This window comes from Heterocephalus glaber, unplaced genomic scaffold, assembly GCF_053883595.1.
Source record: "Heterocephalus glaber isolate CG9 unplaced genomic scaffold, H.glaber_assembly_v1.0 deba00001497, whole genome shotgun sequence".
Lineage (NCBI taxonomy): Eukaryota > Metazoa > Chordata > Mammalia > Rodentia > Bathyergidae > Heterocephalus > Heterocephalus glaber.
The window spans coordinates 38,632,443-38,651,030 of NW_028258320.1; the positions used below are offsets into that span (position 1 = coordinate 38,632,443).

The following is an 18,588-nucleotide window of genomic DNA, read 5'->3' on the forward strand; positions in this document are numbered from 1 at the left end:
ATAAAATGGAAAACACAGAAGAAACAGACAGATTCCTAGATACATATGAATTACCAAAGTTGAATGAAGAAGACTTAAAAATTCAAAATGACCCAATATCAATCAATGAAATTGAAAACGTAATTAAAAACTTGCCAACTAAGAAAAGCCAGGGTCCTGATGGATTCACTGCTGAATTCTACAAGACATTTAGAGAGGAACTACTTCCACTACTGTTTAAACTCTTCAATGAAATTGAAAGGGAACCAATACTACTGAATTCCTTCCTGGAAGCAAGCATCACCTTGATCCCCAAAGCAGAGAAAGACCCAACCGAAAAAGAGAACTATAAGCCAATCTCACTAATTAACATAGATGCAGAAATACTTAATAAGACTGCCAAATAGAATGCAGAAGATCATCCAGAAGATCATACACCCTGAACAAGTTGGATTCACCCCAGGGATACAGGGATGGTTCAACATATGCAAATCAATAAATGTAATACACTATACCAATAGAGTCAAGGACAACAACCATATGATCATCTCAATAGATGGAGAAAAAGCATTTCACAAAATCCAACATACATTTATGATAAAAACCCTACAAAAAAATTGGAATAGACAGTGTCTACCTCAATCTGATAAAAACCATCTATGAAAAACCAACAGCCAATATCATACTAAATGGTCAAACCTGAAATCCTTCACACTAAACTCAGGAACAAGACAAGGATGTCCACTATCACCACTCATGTTCAATATAGTCTTGGAAAAATTAGCCACAGCAATTAGACAAGGGAAAGAAATAAAAGGAATAAAGATAGGAAATGAAGAAGTCAAATTGTCATTATTTGCAGATGACATGATATTCTATATAGAAGACCCCAAGAACTCCACCAAAAGTCTTCTGGACTTAATAACCAAATTCACTAGGAAAGCTGAATACAAAGTCAACACACAAAAATCAATTGCTTTCCTCTCCACGAACAACAGACTTACTGAAAGAGAAATAGGACAAACAATTCCTTTCACAATAACATCCAAGAAACTGACTTACCTAGGAATCAACCTAACAAAAGAAATGAAAGACCTCTTCTCCAAAAACTGCAGCACTGTGAAAAGAGAGGTTGAAGAGGATATCAGAAAATGGAAAGACACTCCTTGCTCCTGCATAGGAAGAATCAACATAGTGAAAATGGCCATACTTCCAAAACTACTATATTCCAGCAGCATACTTCATGGACCTTAAGAAAACAATCCAAAAATTCATTTGGAAGAAGGAGAGACCTCAAATACCCAAAGCAATTCTAGGCAACACAGACATGGCAGAGGGGTATCACAACCCCCAACTTGAAACTATACTACAAAGCCACCATGATAAAAACAGCATGGTACTGGAAAAGAAACAGACCTGAGGACCTGTGGAACAGATTAGAAGATGCAGAAACAACTCCAGACACATTCAGCCACTTCATCTTTGACAAAGGAGCCAGACACCCTCACTAGAAGAAAGATAGCCTCTTTAATAAATGGTGCTGGAAAAATTGGGTTTCAGCTTGCCAAACATTAAAACTAGACCTATATCTCTCACCATGCACTAAATTAAATCGAAATGGATTAAAGATTTAAATATTAAAACAGAGACGCTGAGGGCCTGGGACTTTTTTCAGTGGTTCCACCGCCTGCCCCGCAACTGCAGGGACCAGAGTTCAATCCCTGGTACCAAAAAGAAAAAAGAAAAGAACAGAAACCCTGAAAGGGCTGAAACAGAGGTTAAGTAGATTGAAGACATTTGTGTAGGAAAAGATTTTATGGACAAAACCTCAGTTGCCCCTGAACTAGCACAGCAATCAACAAGTGGCTCTCTTATTAAAAAGCATCTGCACTGCAAGAGAAACTTTCAACTGTGTGAAGAGACAACCCACAATGTGGGAAAAATTTTCACCTGCTGTTCCTCAGACAAAGGTCTACTATCTAGAATCTATAAAGAACTTAAAAAAATCAGACCTCCCAAATTTAAAGACCCAAGCCAAAAATGGGCATCTGAAATGAACAGACATGTCTCAGACAAAGAACTAGAAATAGAAAATAAACATATTAAAAAATGTTCAACATCACTGGTCATTTGAGAGATGCAAATAAGATTCCACCTCACTCCAGAAAGAATATCTATCATGAAATCAGCCAATAACAAATGCTAGCAGGGCTGTGGAGAAAGAGGAACCCTGCTCCACTGCTGGTGGGAGTTAGACTGGTGCAACAACTATGGAAATGAGTATGGAGATACCTCAAAGAACTAGGACTGGAAGTCCCATTTGACCCTGCTATTCTCCTGCTGGGTATCTTCCCCAAAGAATTAAAAGAATCATACCACAGCGATATATGTGCACCCATGTTCATAGCAACCCAATTTGTAATAGCCAAAATTTGGAAACAACCCAATTGCCCATCAATTGGAAACTTGATAAAGAAAATGTGATTTTTAAAATAAAATGGAGTACTACTCAGCCCTAAAAAATGAGAAATTAGAGATATTTATAGCTAAATGGATGCACATTGAGGTGATACTCTTAAGTGAAATAAATAGGACTCACGTGTGTAAGTACTGAATAGTTTCTCTATTGTAAGAAACTGAAAGTGTAAATGAGGACTAAAAGGTATAATAGATAATGTGAAATAGGAAGAAAAGGGGCAAAGGGGAAGGGGAAGTGGGAGGGGTAGGGGAAAGGAAAGAAAGGAATGGAATTAATGTGAGAAAATGAAAAAATGGAAACAAAGTCTTTGTAAATAGGGAGGGATGGAAGGGTTGAAGGGAGGGCAGGGGAAGGGGGAAAAATAAGAACCAGGAGAAATTATGTAAAGGTGTAAATTTCCAGTGATGAATGTCATTATATTGTATACCTAAAATGTTCCAATAAAATTAACTTAAAAAAAAGAAACCAGCATATATAGTTTAAAGCCACTTTTTGCCAGGATAAATTTCCAGTTAACATTTGCAAATACACCTATAGATGCCTTCAGCAGTAGGGCCATGCTTCCTTTCCTCAGGAATCTGCTGTTGGCTCAGGTAGATATCGGAACAACAAATCACCCTTTACCTCCTAGGACCCTGGAAGACACCAGGCAGCATCCTATCTGAGACTACAAAATAAGGGGGGTTTTTTGCTTGCATTGATTCCTGAAATTGTGTTTAATCCCTTTGAAAATCTTAAAACACATTTCTGAAGTGATGGAGTTTGACATGTGGTTATTTAACATACCTTAATCCAGAGAATAATTGTTTCTTGCATTTTGAGCTCTGTAGCACTTCCAAACTCACACAGATTCTCCCTAAAGAAACTTAAAACTTTCTACCGGGAAGTGGCCAGAACCTCGAGCTGGAGGAATATTGCAGGAAGTTTTGGTGGAGGGCTAGCGACAAATCTATTTCATTCCATTATTGTAGCCACATTTCATCAATGAAGCATGCAAAATAGACAGAAGTGTCCTTACAAGCTCTTGTTTTTATTTTTTCATTTAAAGCAAGTCAGGAGAATAGAGTTATTTTATTAAAAATTTTTAAAGTAATGTACTCCTTTACCAGACCTCAGCATTCATAGCCCTAGTAGAGGATGGACTGGATTTAGTGAATTCTTTTCTCAGTAACTCCAGTTAGTTACTAAACCAGAATCTTTGTCTCTGAGATCCTTCAAGCCTCCAGAGACGCTGAGCTTGAATAGTCCCAATAACTTTCCACACCCTTTCTGTTTTGTTTTATTTTCCAGTGGTCTTTAAAAATAGAACAAAGCTAACTAGAATCATAAAAGACTTTTTAAGGATATAAATACAGTAAGCACAATAAAGAAACTTTGGGGAAATGCCAGAGTAGAATAATTATTTTCATATAGATAAATTTCATGAAGTAAATTTTTAGAGAAAAAAAATTTCAGTCAAAGGTGTATATCCTATGCTTTGTAAGGCAGTATTCAGAAGGCCAGTTTCACATGTGGTAAAGAAATTTACCAAGAGTAGAATAAATTTAGAAGGAAGTTTATTGAAATAGATGCTGTGAAAAACAGTGAGGCAGTCAAAAGAGGACACCGCACAAAGGGGCTTGAGGGACAAGCTTTTATGTGGTTGCTGACCCATGCCTGGGGACTGGGAGTTTGTGACATTCAACATTGAACAATAGGTTATTTTTGGTAAAAGGTAGACAGCCCTTGTGAAGAGACCAGTATGGGACAAACAGCTCCTTTTAATGAGGTCACATTCTGACCACAGAATGTATGTCCTGAAACAATTTATTCAGGCCTGTTTTGCAGAACAAAGGATTTTTGTCTTACTTTTTTACATTATATTAGTTTTATCTTATGTTTTTACTGTGTGTTATATTCCATTTTCCTACATTAACATTTTTTCAATAACATGAATATTGAAGGCTTCACAATAATATTTCAAAATATGTGTGCATCATAATTTATCTCCTTTCTCTATTCTTTCCTCTTTTCCTTTCTTCTGTCTCTCCTTTCTTTCCTTCCTCATTCCTTTTTTCCTTTCTTCTCTTCTTTCCTTCCTTCATGCCCCTTTCTTCCCTCTCTTTCCTTCTGTTCATTCCAGATGTATTCCTTTTTTAGCTTAATAAAACATATACATGGACACCATTTAAAAAGTTATGACCTGGGCTGGGGATTTAGCTCAGTGGTGCTGCCACCTGCCTCAGAAGCGCAAGGTCCTGAGTTCAATCCCCAGTACCCTAAACATGTAAATAAATAAATAAATAAAAAGTTATGACCTGTAAGGTTAGAGAAATAGCACTATCCCACCTCCATCTCACCTTATGCCTGCTTTCCAGAGATAATTTTTTACCACATCACTCCTTTAGTGACTACTTTGTTACTTATTGCTACTCCCTTAAATGAGTATGATTTTACTAGTAGTTTTTAATTTTTAAAGTCTTTTTCCCCAATGCGCGCGCGCGCGCGCGCACACACACACACACACACTTCTGTACCACCTTAGGGTAGTAATTCCTGAGCCTTTGGAGAATTTTGCACTATAAATTAGGTTGCTTTCTTTATTTCCTCCAGAGATGGCACATTTATCTTTCTCACATTTAGTAAGCAATTACAACTCCCCTAACTCTTTTAGAGCTTTCACAATTTTGTTTCATTTTGTACTTTTTTTTCTTGTGGCTATATAATTTTAGTGTGATTTGAGAAAGGAGCTAGAGTAAACTCAATTATATTCAATTGGCAATCCTGCAATACTATTAAATGTATTGTATTAGGGTATTATCTACTTTGTCTAAAGTTTCCAGCATTAGTAGCTAACCCTGAAGTGAACAACCTTAGTTCATAAACTTTTGTGTCAGAGTTGAACCAGAGAAGTAGAAGCAATGAGATATCTACATGAAGAAATTTTTTGCAAGAAATTGAACTGATCTGATTGTGAGGGATGACAAGGCAAGTATGGAGTCCACCGGACAGGCCATCAAGGAAGGCAGACCACAATTCTGGGGCACAAATATAGCTATTTCTGCAGGCCAAATTTTTTCATCAAGTAGTTTAGCTCTTCTCTTAAAGCTTTTCCATTGAGTGATTTCATCCAGATTACCCAGGACACTGTCTCTTATTTAAAGATAACTATTTACAAACTTCAATTCTAGCCACAATATACCTTCACAGCAACACCTGAACTAATGCTTCAATGAATTACTGGGGGTGACAGCTCAGCCAAGTTGACACATCAAGACCTTTGATATATAATGTTCCATATGTTTCTAAAATTTTTATGTCAAAAATGTCCTTATATGTCTTGCAACAATGCTGTAATTCTACATCAAAATACGCTCCTATACTAGTGTCCAACTTGCCATGTTCTTGCTGATTTGATTTTAAAATATTGTAATTGAAAAATTTTAAATGATATTGAATACCACAGACCCCTGCAAAGGATCATGATCTGCTATTCCATGTGACAACACAAGGCAAGAAGAAAGACTTAGAGACAGAATTAGAAAGGGAGACAGGGAACTGGGATAGTCAGTGCTTGAGCAAGCAAAGACACTGAACAGCCAGAACTGATATTTATTGATGACACAATCACTGTTAAGTTGGGGTGAGGGGGCTATGTGTGGTTGGTAGGAATACATTGTTGATGCAATAAAGGCTTATGAAAGATGAGAGAAAGCATTGTTGTGTTAGGCTGGGAAGGAAATTTGGGTAAGAGTCATTCTGACCTTGGCTGTGTTATCTCATATTAAGCTCAACAGCTTCATGACCCATTTCTCCAGCCTCTACTGAGGCTGTTGGTAGAGGGTGTTATGGGGGTGGGGTATTGACCTGCATGCCATCTGCAATGCTCCTATGAGTCACATAGGCTTTGGTGGACTTACTTCTTAAGCCAATTGCCAGGTGAACTCTTTACAGCCTGCACTGCTTACAGCCTGTTTTGGGCATAATCAATGGGGCAGTTTCCTACAATTGAAACATTTTTAAATTTAATTTTATTTACTTATTAGTGACTTTTTTATATTTATGATGATAAATTTTAAGGATCTTGATGGGATTAGAATTTTCTTAACCATTAGAGCTTTTTAGCTGTTAAAAATGGTACCTGTCATATTTGTTTGAATCATTTATTTTCTGCTTTTAGTTTTCCCTTTGATTTTTGTACATATAATTTGAATGCAGCCTCTTTTTGTCATGTTTTTCACCTGCTCCAGATTTTTCTCCCACTCTCTCAGGAACTGGTCTGTTGTTTTTGTGGCTATAAAGAGTTTGGCACTTGACCAAGGTAAAAGGGTAGAGGGTCATGACATCCAGTGGTACCCATCTAGGTAGAGAGTAGGATGTGTTTGAGTTATTTTAATTCTTAAATCTGTCCTAAAAGCCAGCTCAGCAAAACAAATCAACTGGGACCTTGACACAGATAGCACTTTCCTCATAAGCCCAAATTTAGGCATACAAAAAGCTCACTGTGGAATAAAATTAATCCTCTGTGTACATTCTGTCCTTATGAAAGGACTCCTGAAAGATGTCTATTTGCATCCATATCACTGACTGAAATGCATGTTTGGACACATGGTCAGGAAGGACTCTTCTTTTTTTTTTTTTTTGCAGTATCGAGGACCCAACTCAGGACCTTGTGCTTGCAAGGTAGGCATGGCACCACTCAGCTAAATCCCGGGCCCAGGAAGGACTAACTCTTGAGTAAATCTAAGAATGAATCTAATTGGAATGAAAAGAAATGGTCCCCTGCATTTAGCCTAGCTGAATTATTTTCTTACAGCTCTGGAGGCTGAAAGTCCAAGACCAAAGCACCAGCAAGGTTGGTGTTGGTTTCTGTGAGGCCTCTCTCCCTGGCTTGTAGGTGGCTGCTTTCTCACTGTTCTCACACGACATAATGGAGCCAATCTTGTCTTTTTGTAAGGATTCTATCCTACAACAATAGCATTAATCCAATCATTTTTGGTCATTGTCCTCCATGACCCAAGCACCTACCACTAGGATCCACCTTCAACAGTGACATGTTGGGGATCATGTTCTCAACACATGAACTTCAGAGGACACATTCAAATCACAGTGACAAGAAATAGGGTTGAATTCATTTTTGTGTTAGTAAGCTTTCCATTACTGTGACAAAATACTTGTGATATTCAACTTAAAATGAGGAAAGATTTATCTTGGCTGATGCTTTTGAGGATTTAGTTCATGGTCACTTGACCCCATTGCCTTTGGAACTATGACAAGGCAGGGAGAGTGTAGTAGAGGAAGCTGTTCACTTTGTGGTGGCTGGCAAGCAAAGAGAGAGACAGGAAGAGGCCAGGGTCCCAAAGTCCCTTTCAAGGGTATGCCTCCAGTGACCTAACTTCCTGCCACTAGGCTCACCTCATAAAGGTGCCACCATCTTTCAATAGTCCCATAGGTTGACATGCAAAACTTTTAGCACATGGCCTTTTGGGGGACACTTAGCCAAACTATAGCAATTTTTTAAAATAAAACAGGAGTGGGAAGGTGTTTTATTAAGTATATCAATTTTTTGAAGTTTACTTGGAAGATTAAACACATGTCTATTTGCAAGTGATCACAGAAGAGTATGTTCTGTTAGGTAGAAACACATTATTCACAAATTATAGTTCATTGTTGTGAATCAGAGAACCCTAAGGATACCTGATTGTTCCTCCAACAAGTGTGAATACTATTAGACTAGGTTCCAGTTCTTCTAGTAGGCAAAACTTTAGACAAACATTCAAAACAAAAAAGAGAGTCAAAATAAAACACAAATGAGAAAAAGAGGGTCAAAACACAAAACAAAAAAGGGGATCAATTTCTAGAAAACCCCAAGGAAAAAGTATTGTTTCATAAGTAAAAGTATTTTCACTTGCATTCAATATGACACATGGTTCTCAGCCTATAGCATGCATTAGAGTTCTCTGTAAGGCTTATTAACATGGATTTCTGCTTCAGTTGGTCTAGGTCAGGGCCTGAGAATGTGCCTTTCTAGCAAGTTCCAAGACAATGCTGCAGCTGATGCTGCTGATCACAAAGGGAAAGGAATTGCATTATACCACCCTGTAGCCAGTATAACTATGCAAGATGGTTTTCCTCATTCTGGGAAGAGTAAGAAATCCTTTCCTTTAAATCAGGCTGCCACAGGAGCAGCCTTCGGCCTGTATTCTAGAAAAAAAGACACATAAATACATGTAGTAAGCAGAGCAATCAGAACTTTCACAATGTTTCTCTCAAAATAGAGAAGTTGGTCATCCTCCTTAGTTTCTGTTCTGAAGTTGCACCATGTATTCTCATTACTGCTGTGGCAGCATTGTACACAGGCTTTGGTCATACAGCTTTCTAAAGAGTAAATAAGTTATCTCTAGGCACTTTAGAATGCACTGACCATTGGTAAAACCTGTCTCTCTCTCCCTATCCAGTACCTTTAGCCATACTTTAAACATTTCTATCCAATAGTTTTCTTGAGTGGAATTCCAAAAACCCAAACAAAATCCACAGTATTTCTAGTTTTCTATTTCAGCATTTTAAAATACATATTTTTATAAATACATACTAGAACTTGTAAGCAGAACTAGGACTTCTCATTCTTGAGTGAGACTTAGTTTCCAACTTGGGGAGGTACAACTGTATCCTAAGCAAAGGGTAGAGGAATTTAGGAAGCTCAGCTTCTCTTTCTTCCCTGCCTAGGCAGAAAAATTCATGATAAATACCTTTCTCCAAGATAGAGCAACCAACCTCAACAACCTCAATTTTACTGGAGAATGTTTCACCTGGGCTGTGTAATTTCCTGATGTCAAAAGCATTGGTGCTATTACCATTTTTCCCCCTTGGATCTATGTGCATTACAATCCCTTTGTGGTTAAAAGTATTTTATTAGTCGAGGTTCTCCAGAGATATAGAACCAATAGGATTGATGTAGTTATGAGAGGATTTATTAAATTTCTTTACATAATCAGAGACTGAATAGTTCTCCAGCAGCCATCTATAGTCTGGACAGCCAGAGAAAAGCAGTAGCTGCTCACTCTAAGAAGCTGGAAACCTTAGAATAAGCAGGCCCAATAATGTAGCCTCAGTCCAAGGCTCAAGGCCTGAAAGCCCCCTGGATGACTGCTGGTACAAATATGCATTCAAAGTCAGAAGAATCTGGAGTTTGATGTCTACAGGAAATGTTAGCAACAAAAAATGTACCAGCGCAGGAAGTGTTGAGTGTGGGTGTCATTTAAGCCTCCCTTTTCTTCAGCTTTTTATTCCACCTGAGCCTCCAGCCTATTTGATGATGCTGCCCATATTCAGGATGGGTCTTTCCAACTCACTTTGCTAACCTATCTACCAATCATTTCTAGAAATACCCTAAAGACTCACCCAAAAATCTGCTTTACCAATTTTCTGGATGTCTCTCAATTTGGTCAAACTGACAACCAAGATTAACAGATATGAATAAGGAACACGTTTGTCTATAATCGCAAACAAATGTGACTGCATACTGTGATGTGTGAGTGCTAAATAACAAGGTGATACACAGGAATTTAAAATGCTGTGGATCTCATGGAAGCACAGAATGTATACAGATGTTAGAAGTTGTTTGGCTTAGAGTAGTGGTCAGGTGGATCGTGGGATATCTGAAGATTTACAGCTCTGGAAAAAACAAACTTAAGTTTCCTCTCTGGTCTCTTTGGCTTATGATTTTAATTATTAATTATAATAAAAAGCTAACATATAGTTATTAGTTGTCAGGCATCATTCTAAGGACATTTTATGTATTTGTTTAACCCTTCCATCATCACTATGAATTGGTAGCAGTTTTGTTCCCAATTCCTAAGAGAAGACACTAAAGCAGAGGCATTTAATAATTTCCCCAGATTCCCATGGTATATAAATAGATACTGACTTCAAATGCAGATAGACTGACATCCTCACCCATGATTTGAACCATGTGTTCATTCATTGCATGACTGCTTTTTGACTGCTTACCGTACCATGCAATGTATACATACTAGTGCAAGAGCTGCGGCTTTGATAGTGAATGAAGCAGACTAAAATCCTTGCCCTGGGATGTTAACTGCTCTGTATAGTGGCCTGTGTGTCATAAGGGTGATAAGAATGAGGATGGATCAATATGGTAATAATGAGGAAGGCTGCTTTGGAAATGTGTCTTATCAATGCCCAATTGTTTCCTCCTCTGAGTAACATAGTCCAGCTTCCTACAAGCATCTCCAGAACTGCTCAAGGGGAGGATATTGCAAGTAAAGGACATGGATACATTCTGATTCACGCCACAAGCTTGGCCCTTATGTAAGAGTCCTTTCTCTGCAAAGAGTCCTGCAGTTTCACATTCCTGTTTCAATTTGTGTTTGATTAAGTCAACTGAAAGGAAACAGAAACAGAAACCAGATGCTGCTCTTATATATGGGTCTCCAGGATTTACTGGAGACAGAGGAGGAAAATTTCTGAAGAGCACAGCAGCCTGAACTGTAGCCTCTGGCCGCAGCCAAGAACTGCACCGCAATAATGAGGTAAAGCTTCTCCCTTCTCTGATCACGTTGAAAATGTAGAATGAATTTTGTCATCTAATGCAAATCTTAAACAGCGATGCTCTAAGCAAGGCCAGTTCTGTGTCGGTGTTTGCTTATAGGCTTGCTACCCCTCTAACTCTATAGCTATGAGTCTTATCAATGCCTATCTGTTTCCTCCTGTGAGTCGCACAGTCCAGCTTCCTGCGGATATCTCTAGGGCTCACTTAGGGAAGCAGAGAGCTGAGGTCTAATTCAGAAGCTGGCAGAGTGAGAGGTTTAATCTAGTGCCTGTGTATGTGTGTGTGTGTGTGCGCGCGCGCATACGTAAGGGGGTGGGGAGGGGTGTAAGTGTAAAGATGAGCCTGGGGGATTGCTCTTATGAACTGTCCCTCTTTTGCTTTCTATTTGAAAGGATTAAGTTGGAGATTTTAATAAAAGTGTTATTTAGTAAAAGATTTCTTTTCAGTAGGTATTGTTAAAGGTGTATGCAGAATAGCAATCCTACTTCCAGCTAAAGTGAATTTTACTTTAAAATTTACTTTAACATGAAACTTATTCATCTCAGATTTCCATTAGGGCTAGTAACTGAATAGAAATATTTTCACCTCCAAACTGATTGGAGCTTGGGTGTGGTAGGCATGCCTGCAATCTCAGCACTCTGGAAGGCTGAGGCAAGAAGATAGCAAATTTAACCTCAGCCTGGGCAATTTAGCAACTTAGTGAGACCTTGTCTCAAAATGAAAAATAAAAAAGGCTAGGAATGTAGTTCAGTTTGAAGGCCCTGGGTTAAATACCCAGTACTGAAAAAAAATCTAACTAATTAGCTGGAGTCCTTTTATCTGAAGTATCCATTGGAGATGGAGTGCATGAAGAAAATAGTGCTTACCTCGAAAATCCACTTGTTCATCAGAAACCAAGATTGCCCTGGAAAGGAAGTGTTTGCTCATTGGGAAATAAGAGAACTTTCTATTTTCTCTAGTTTGAGGGTAGGATGACTGGACCTGCTTGCCTAAGGCTCAGACCTGAGAGTTCTGAAATCCAGCAATACCTGCAAATTGTTCTCCTTCTCTAAGTCTCCTGATCTACTTGAAATCATATTTTTCTGCTAGGGTATATACCTACCTGATTGAGGAGGAAAAGAGGTTTGAGATATTTGTAGATTTCTGTTTTTATAGTCATCCAGAATCTTTAGAAACCTTGTTTTTTGTTTTGTTTTGTTCTGTTTTGGCATTGTCTTATTTTAGAATCTTTTTTTTTTTTACAAATACAAGTCAATCAATCCCTCTTATTACTTCCCTTAATTCTTAGTTGTGGGTCTTTCCTTAGGGTGTTGTCTCTGTGGTCTTAGACAATAGTTCTCAAACTTATGCATAGAATCATCTGGAGAACTTTGCAACAGACCGATTCCTGGGCTCAACACCCCACCACACACACACACACACACACACACACACACACACACACACACACACAGGAATATGATTATTAGACTGAGCTGAGACTGGGCACATTTGTTAGCCTCCTCAGTGATGCTGAGACTGCTCTAAGACACTGTGGTGGTCCCTCTGAGCCTGGTGGGTAGTATTCCTGTGGCTTTCATCCAAACAAGAAGCAGATGAAGAAATTGTTGCAGTATAAACCATTGGAACTGCTAGAATCAATAGGACCATAAGTTTCAAAAGCCTGAGCCCAGGAAGCAAGTATCAGAGACCAGCTTTGCTGACTTACCAGTGGAAATAAAAAGCCAAGAGCAAGCAGTGAAAATAGATGACTTTTGAATGGCTGCACAAAGGAATTTTACATAAAGGTCCCTATAAATGCACAATTGACCGTATTTTGTTTTGTTCATTCAGTACTGGGGATTGAAGCCAGGATGCTCTGCTAAGCTCATCTCCAGGCCTTTTTATTTTGAGACAGCTTCACTAAATTGCCCAGTGGCCTCAAACTTGCCATCTGCCTGCTTCAACTTCCCAAGAAGTTGGGATTATAGTCATTGTATTACCACACTCAGCTCTGGAGATAAGCTCCATTCCATCATTCTCTTTCTTTTATAAAATTAGAAAGCGCCAAAAGAGTTCATGTGCTTCAGGAATCTTTCTGTAATCTCATTGAGAAGGGAAATAGCTCAGTTCGGACATGGACTTCTCAAGGGAAGGATGCTGTCATTAGGATATCAGATACCAAGCCAAGCTCTCTCCTGGGCTTCCTCCCCTGGAGTTAGTTACTACTTGCTCTATACTAAGACCTGTCTGGGACATTGAAAGGAAGGAGGCCTCTCCCAAACCCTCCCTGCCCACTTTCCCTCCTATTTATTTTTTGTTTACTCTGATGGTAGTTAAGTCCCCAGAAACAGAGATGATCAATTACTGATTTAAAGTTCCTCATGTGCCTCCCAGGATCTAAAGGCAGGACTGCAGGGACTTCACAAAGACTAGGATGGAACAGTGGGGACTTGGACCCTGTGAATTCTCCCTGTGTGTCTGGGTCAAGCTCTCTACTGTGTGCATTATAGAATATGGTGATTCCTACAGAATAAGATCACCCTCTGCTCCCAGTGTACAGAGCACACTTCCTAACAGATGAACACCTCCTCAGACTTCCTTACATGTTTTCCAGCTTTGCCAAACCTTGGGCCCATCAAAATGTGTGTGGCCGGAGGAGGTATGATATTAAAAAGTAAGAGAGGTCCAGGGATTTAGCTCAGTGGTACCACCGCCTACCTTGCAAGCTTGAGGTCCCTGAGTTCAATCCCCCAGTACCAAAAAAAAAAAAAAAGGAAAAGAGATAGGGCAAGTTGAAAGAGTAGGAATACAGTCTTCCATCTAGACATAAATTTCAAAGTGATCCTGGCTGCTTTGCGTGGCTGTCCACATATCTATTGGTTGCATACATCAGAAATTCATAATATTTAGAATATCTTGTTCCTGAGAAAAGGGCTATACCATGAAAAACTTTTAAGTGAGAAAATGGCAACTTTTCAGGGACTCCAATGCAAAGAGAACATATTTTTTGTTCATTTTTCTATTGGCTAATTTTTGTTGTTGTTGCTTATTTATTTATTTAGAGACCAACAGTGAAGGGAATCTTTAAGAGAATGGAAAATCTTTGAGGAGAGTTATATGGGCACTCTAAAGGAAACAGAGCTCTTCCCATAAGAAAAAGAGCTAGTTGCCTATTAGCGCCCCCACCAGCCATACTTCTCATCTCATACTATAAAAGGAAATCCTAGCAGAGAAAAATAAAATACCAATAAAATTAAACAGAAATGCAAAATTATTAATAAATAATCAGCTCAACAATACATGTTAACATAGAAATTACCACTCTAAGAGGTAGAAGTAAGGGAGAAAAAAGAAAAATGATTGCATTTTATTCCAAAATAAAAATTCAAGATATTGCTAATACATGTTATAATAGTAAAGTTAAGAAAATACTGCAAAAGCAAATAGTATGAGTAAAATTTAAGAATGGTTGAAAACAAGACTTAAATGGTTGAAATAGAAAAATTCAATGGCAAAAAAAGAGAGTGTATAATGCTTAAAAAAAGATAAAGCAAATTCAATTTGATAAAAGCTCAAAAAGTTTGGTAGACAATAAAACCCATTAAGCATGTATTAAAAGCCAAAATAGGTCTGGGGATTTAGCTCAGTGGTTCTGCTGCCTGCCTCGCAAGCACAAGGACCCGAGTTAAATCCCCAGTACCAAAAATAAAAGCCAAAATAATTAAGGGAAATAAAAAGTAATTTAAAATTTTATTAATTAAATTTCCCACAGATTAAGCAAGCCCTGCAAAGACCCTCCAAAGCAGAGCCAGAGCTACCCACAAAAACCATCATATTTATGGAAACTGACCCTCAGGCTCACACTGACCCACCTCCTTCTCTCTAATTCTTCTGCTGCCCATAGTGTCCAAATTCTTGCTTTTCCAGAAAAAAATTTTATTTGCTGTCATCTTGTTTCTTGGCATATGAATCTGTGCTGTGTCTCAAAGTGGCCGTCTTTCTCTTTTTCCCTACAGTGAGGCCACTGAAAATTCCTTGGAGAGCAGCCTACGGCAATTAAAATGTCATTTCACCTGGAACTTGATAGGGGAAAAGTCTTTGGATGAGTTTGAGGACAGAGTGCTGCACAAGTATGAGTTTCAGAATGGCGAATTTAAAGCCACAACATGTAACATAATGGCCTACATAAAGCACTGCAGAGGCCAAAATGAGGCAGCCCTGGAATGCTTACAGCAGGCTGAAGAGATAATCCAGCGAGAACATCCTGGCCAGGAAATCCGAAGTCTGGTCACCTGGGGAAACTATGCCTGGGTCCACTATCACCTGGGCCAACTCTCAGATGCTCAGACTTATGTGGACAAGGTGAAACAGGTCTGTGCGAAGTTTTCTAGTCCCTACAGAATTGAGAGTCCCGAGCTTGACTGTGAGGAAGGGTGGGCACGGCTAAAGTGTACAACAAAGCAAACTGAAAGGGCAAAGGTGTGTTTTGAGAAGGCTCTGGAAAAGAATCCCCAGAACCCAGAATTCACCTCTGGCTGGGCCATTGCAAGCTCCCGTCTGGACTACTGGCCACCCTCTCAGGACCCCATTGACGCTCTGAGGAGAGCCATCAGGCTGAATCCTGACAACCAGTACATTAAAGTTCTCTTGGCTCTGAAACTTCAAAAGATGAAGGAGGAGGATGAAGGAGAGAGGCTTGTTGAAGAAGCCTTAAAGAAAGCCCCAAATGCAACAGATGTACTGTGCAGCGCAGCAAGGTTTTATCGAAATAAACGTTCCTGGAATGAAACCATAAAACTGCTTAGAAAAGCTTTAGAACACATGCCACACAACACCTACTTGCATTACCATATTGGGAGCTGCTATAGGTCACAAGCTCTCCAAATACTGGAGATAGAGAATAAAATGTATGGGGAAAGAGAGAAGTTACTGGAACAAGTAGAACTCGCTGTGGAGTATTTAAAGAAAGCTGATGAGAACAATGGGAATTTCTTCTGTATCTGTTCCTCTATTGCCAGTCTCTATGCTATAGCAGGTGAATACAAGGAAGCCAGTTACTATGAGAAAGCAGAGTATTACTTCCAAAAAGAATTCAGCAAAGAGCTTGCTCCTGTAGCTAAACAAGCGCTCCATCTGCGGTATGGCAATTTCCAGCTGTATCAGATGAAACGGGCAGACAAGGCCATCCACCATTTTATAGAAGGAGTAAAAATTAACCTGGAATCAAAGGAGAGAGAGAAGATGAAAATCAAACTGCAAAAAATTGCCCAAAAACGACTTTCTAAAAATGAAACAGATTCTGAAGCTTTGCATCTCTTGGCATTTCTTCAAGAGCTGAATGGAGAAACAGCAAGCATAGGAAGACTTGCAGAGGGAGTAGGACTCTGGAAACCTCATCACTTCAGCATCTGTAGATTAGATACAGAATGAGGAATAGGGACATAGTGCCCACAGGGCTACGTCTGGAAAGGAGTTGAAACCTTTCCACCAAGTTGGTATTCAAAATATGTAACAATTGATAGGCCATTAGTGTGAACTTGTCACTGGCCATAGTACTGCATCAGGGTTATGGGGAAACCCTTCTGTCCCAGGGGTTAACTGATTCCTCACCTCTGTAAAATCTTTCTATTCATGGAGTCATTTTAGGTCCTACACAGGCTGGCTTTGCATAGACAGTAAGGCACTGTGTTCATGAGGGACCAAAGTCAATATAGGACTGTTCTCATTCTCTCTCCATCTTTAACACACACATACCCACTGGTACCTCCTTCCTCCTCCTCCCCAGCCAATCGTCAATCTAGAGTGCCTCACAAAAAATGAGTTCAATTGTCACATTAACTTAGATTGCAACATAGTTGGAAAAAAGAAAGCAGAGAACATGTCAAATCTAGAAGAGATTTACCTAGGAGAACCAGTGGAGTTTGGCAGCCACTGTACGTGACTTTCAGGAAGCACATGGGGAGACTTCGTCTTCACTCTGCCCTCTCTGAAATTGTAGTACTGCATATAAGAAGAAACAAGGATACTGTACAATATGCTAGAAACTAAAATATATGTTTCTTCAGAACTTGTGTACAAAAGATGAACTTGTGTTCATCAGTAGGGACAGGCAAAAGAGAGAGAATGAAATGCTGATTTATTTTTGTAGATTGTGATCTATAGAGAAATTTTCATATTTGAAGCTACTATTAGTAAAAATTTCTTTGTAAGAGGGAGTCTTGCTTTCTCCAAAATATTTTTTTTTGATGAACCCAGGTTTGAAATTATAGGAAAATAGCTGAATAAGAGAATAACTTGATAAGTAAGGGCCTCATGGAAGGTCTTGGGAAATGACATTGATTGGAGGGTGGGCCTTTTCCCTGTTAGAAATGTTTATATTAGGTGATATAAACACTTCTTTCAACCTTGAAAAGTCTTCTGAGCAACAACAAAATTGATGATATAGGGTGATTGGGATTTTCTTGACAGATATTTAATGGTCTAGATATCAGATTAGTGTGAAACAAAATGGGGTCAGCTGGCCCTGACTGAGACCATCAGCTTCTCTCTGGGTTGAAACATTGTTGTCTATTGGAATTATCTTAAATTTAAATTTATACAAACACTTGTTATTAAGCAATTAAAACATTATATAAAATTCAATTTTTTAATTTGAAGTATTGTAAAAATGGTTCTTGTTTTCTACATTAAAAGTAGTGTTGTATGCATTTGAGATCATCAGTGTGCACAATTTGAATTCCTGAGAAAAGTAATACTTTTATTAATAAATAACTTACATGTGATAAATCATAAAACAGTGTTCTAGTTTGTCTGCAATTTTGCTGTGTGGTAACTCTTTTAGACTCAACTATTGATAAGTAAAATGTTTGACTGAGTATGAACTGGCACAAATAACCAGACTGACTATTCTAATATTATAAGCACTGTTATGCTTTAGATATTATATGTCCCCCAAAAAGCTCCATTGCGTTGAAGACTTAGTTGCTGATGGTCTTTGAGGAAATAATTTGATCATAGTGGTTTTAACTTTAATATACTCTCGAATCCCTAATTTGATGGTATTATTGGGAGGTGAGGGAAATGAGAGGTGAGGCCTAATTAAAGGGAGTGGATCATAGGGGTGGAACTTTGAGGACTACACCTGATCTCTGGCTCCTTCTCCAGTTCTCTTACAACTCTTACATATTCATTCTCTCTCTCTCTCTCTCTCTCTCTCTCTCTCTCTCTCTCTCTCTCTCTCTCTTCTTCCTGGCTGGCATGAATTAAACAGCTTTCCTCCCATTGTGTCCTGCTACCACAATGATTTTGACTCACTTTATGCCCACAGCAATGGAACTAGCAGACTATGGACTGAAACTTCTGAAACTATAAACCAAAATAAATCTTTCCTCCTTTGAGTTGTTTTTCTAAGGTATATGGTCATAGCAACAAAAAGCTGACCTAAGCAACCACAGAATAGAACAAAGTTTTTGTCTATAACCTTGAGTCCAGGGCTTCTGCTTACACTTAACACCTACCCCATGGACCCATGTGCACATAAACACACTGTCCCACATTGACAGTAGGTGAGCTACTGCCTCTTTACCTGTTAAATTTT

At 38.8% G+C, this 18,588-nt stretch overlaps 2 protein-coding genes across 5 annotated transcripts in view; both read left to right on the top strand.

Moving 5' to 3' along the window:
- The window catches only part of Ifit2 (interferon induced protein with tetratricopeptide repeats 2), a 47,450-nt gene extending 29,652 nt beyond the window's left edge, over positions 1 to 17,798 (top strand). The window contains exons 2-4 of one of the 4 annotated variants that reach the window (XM_087184881.1): positions 7,085 to 7,120; positions 10,837 to 10,989; positions 15,008 to 17,797. In XM_087184881.1, the coding sequence (XP_087041007.1) occupies positions 10,985 to 10,989; positions 15,008 to 16,421 (1,419 nt within the window). In that variant the 5' untranslated portion in view covers positions 7,085 to 7,120; positions 10,837 to 10,984 and the 3' untranslated portion in view covers positions 16,422 to 17,797. Of the gene's footprint in view, positions 1 to 7,084; positions 7,121 to 10,836; positions 10,990 to 15,007 lie in introns of all 4 variants that reach the window. The other 3 variants (XM_087184883.1, XM_004838965.4, XM_087184882.1) reach the window with 3 other exon arrangements.
- Positions 1 to 18,588, top strand: part of Ifit3 (interferon induced protein with tetratricopeptide repeats 3) — a 72,701-nt gene that overhangs the window by 29,611 nt on the left and 24,502 nt on the right. The window lies entirely within an intron of this gene.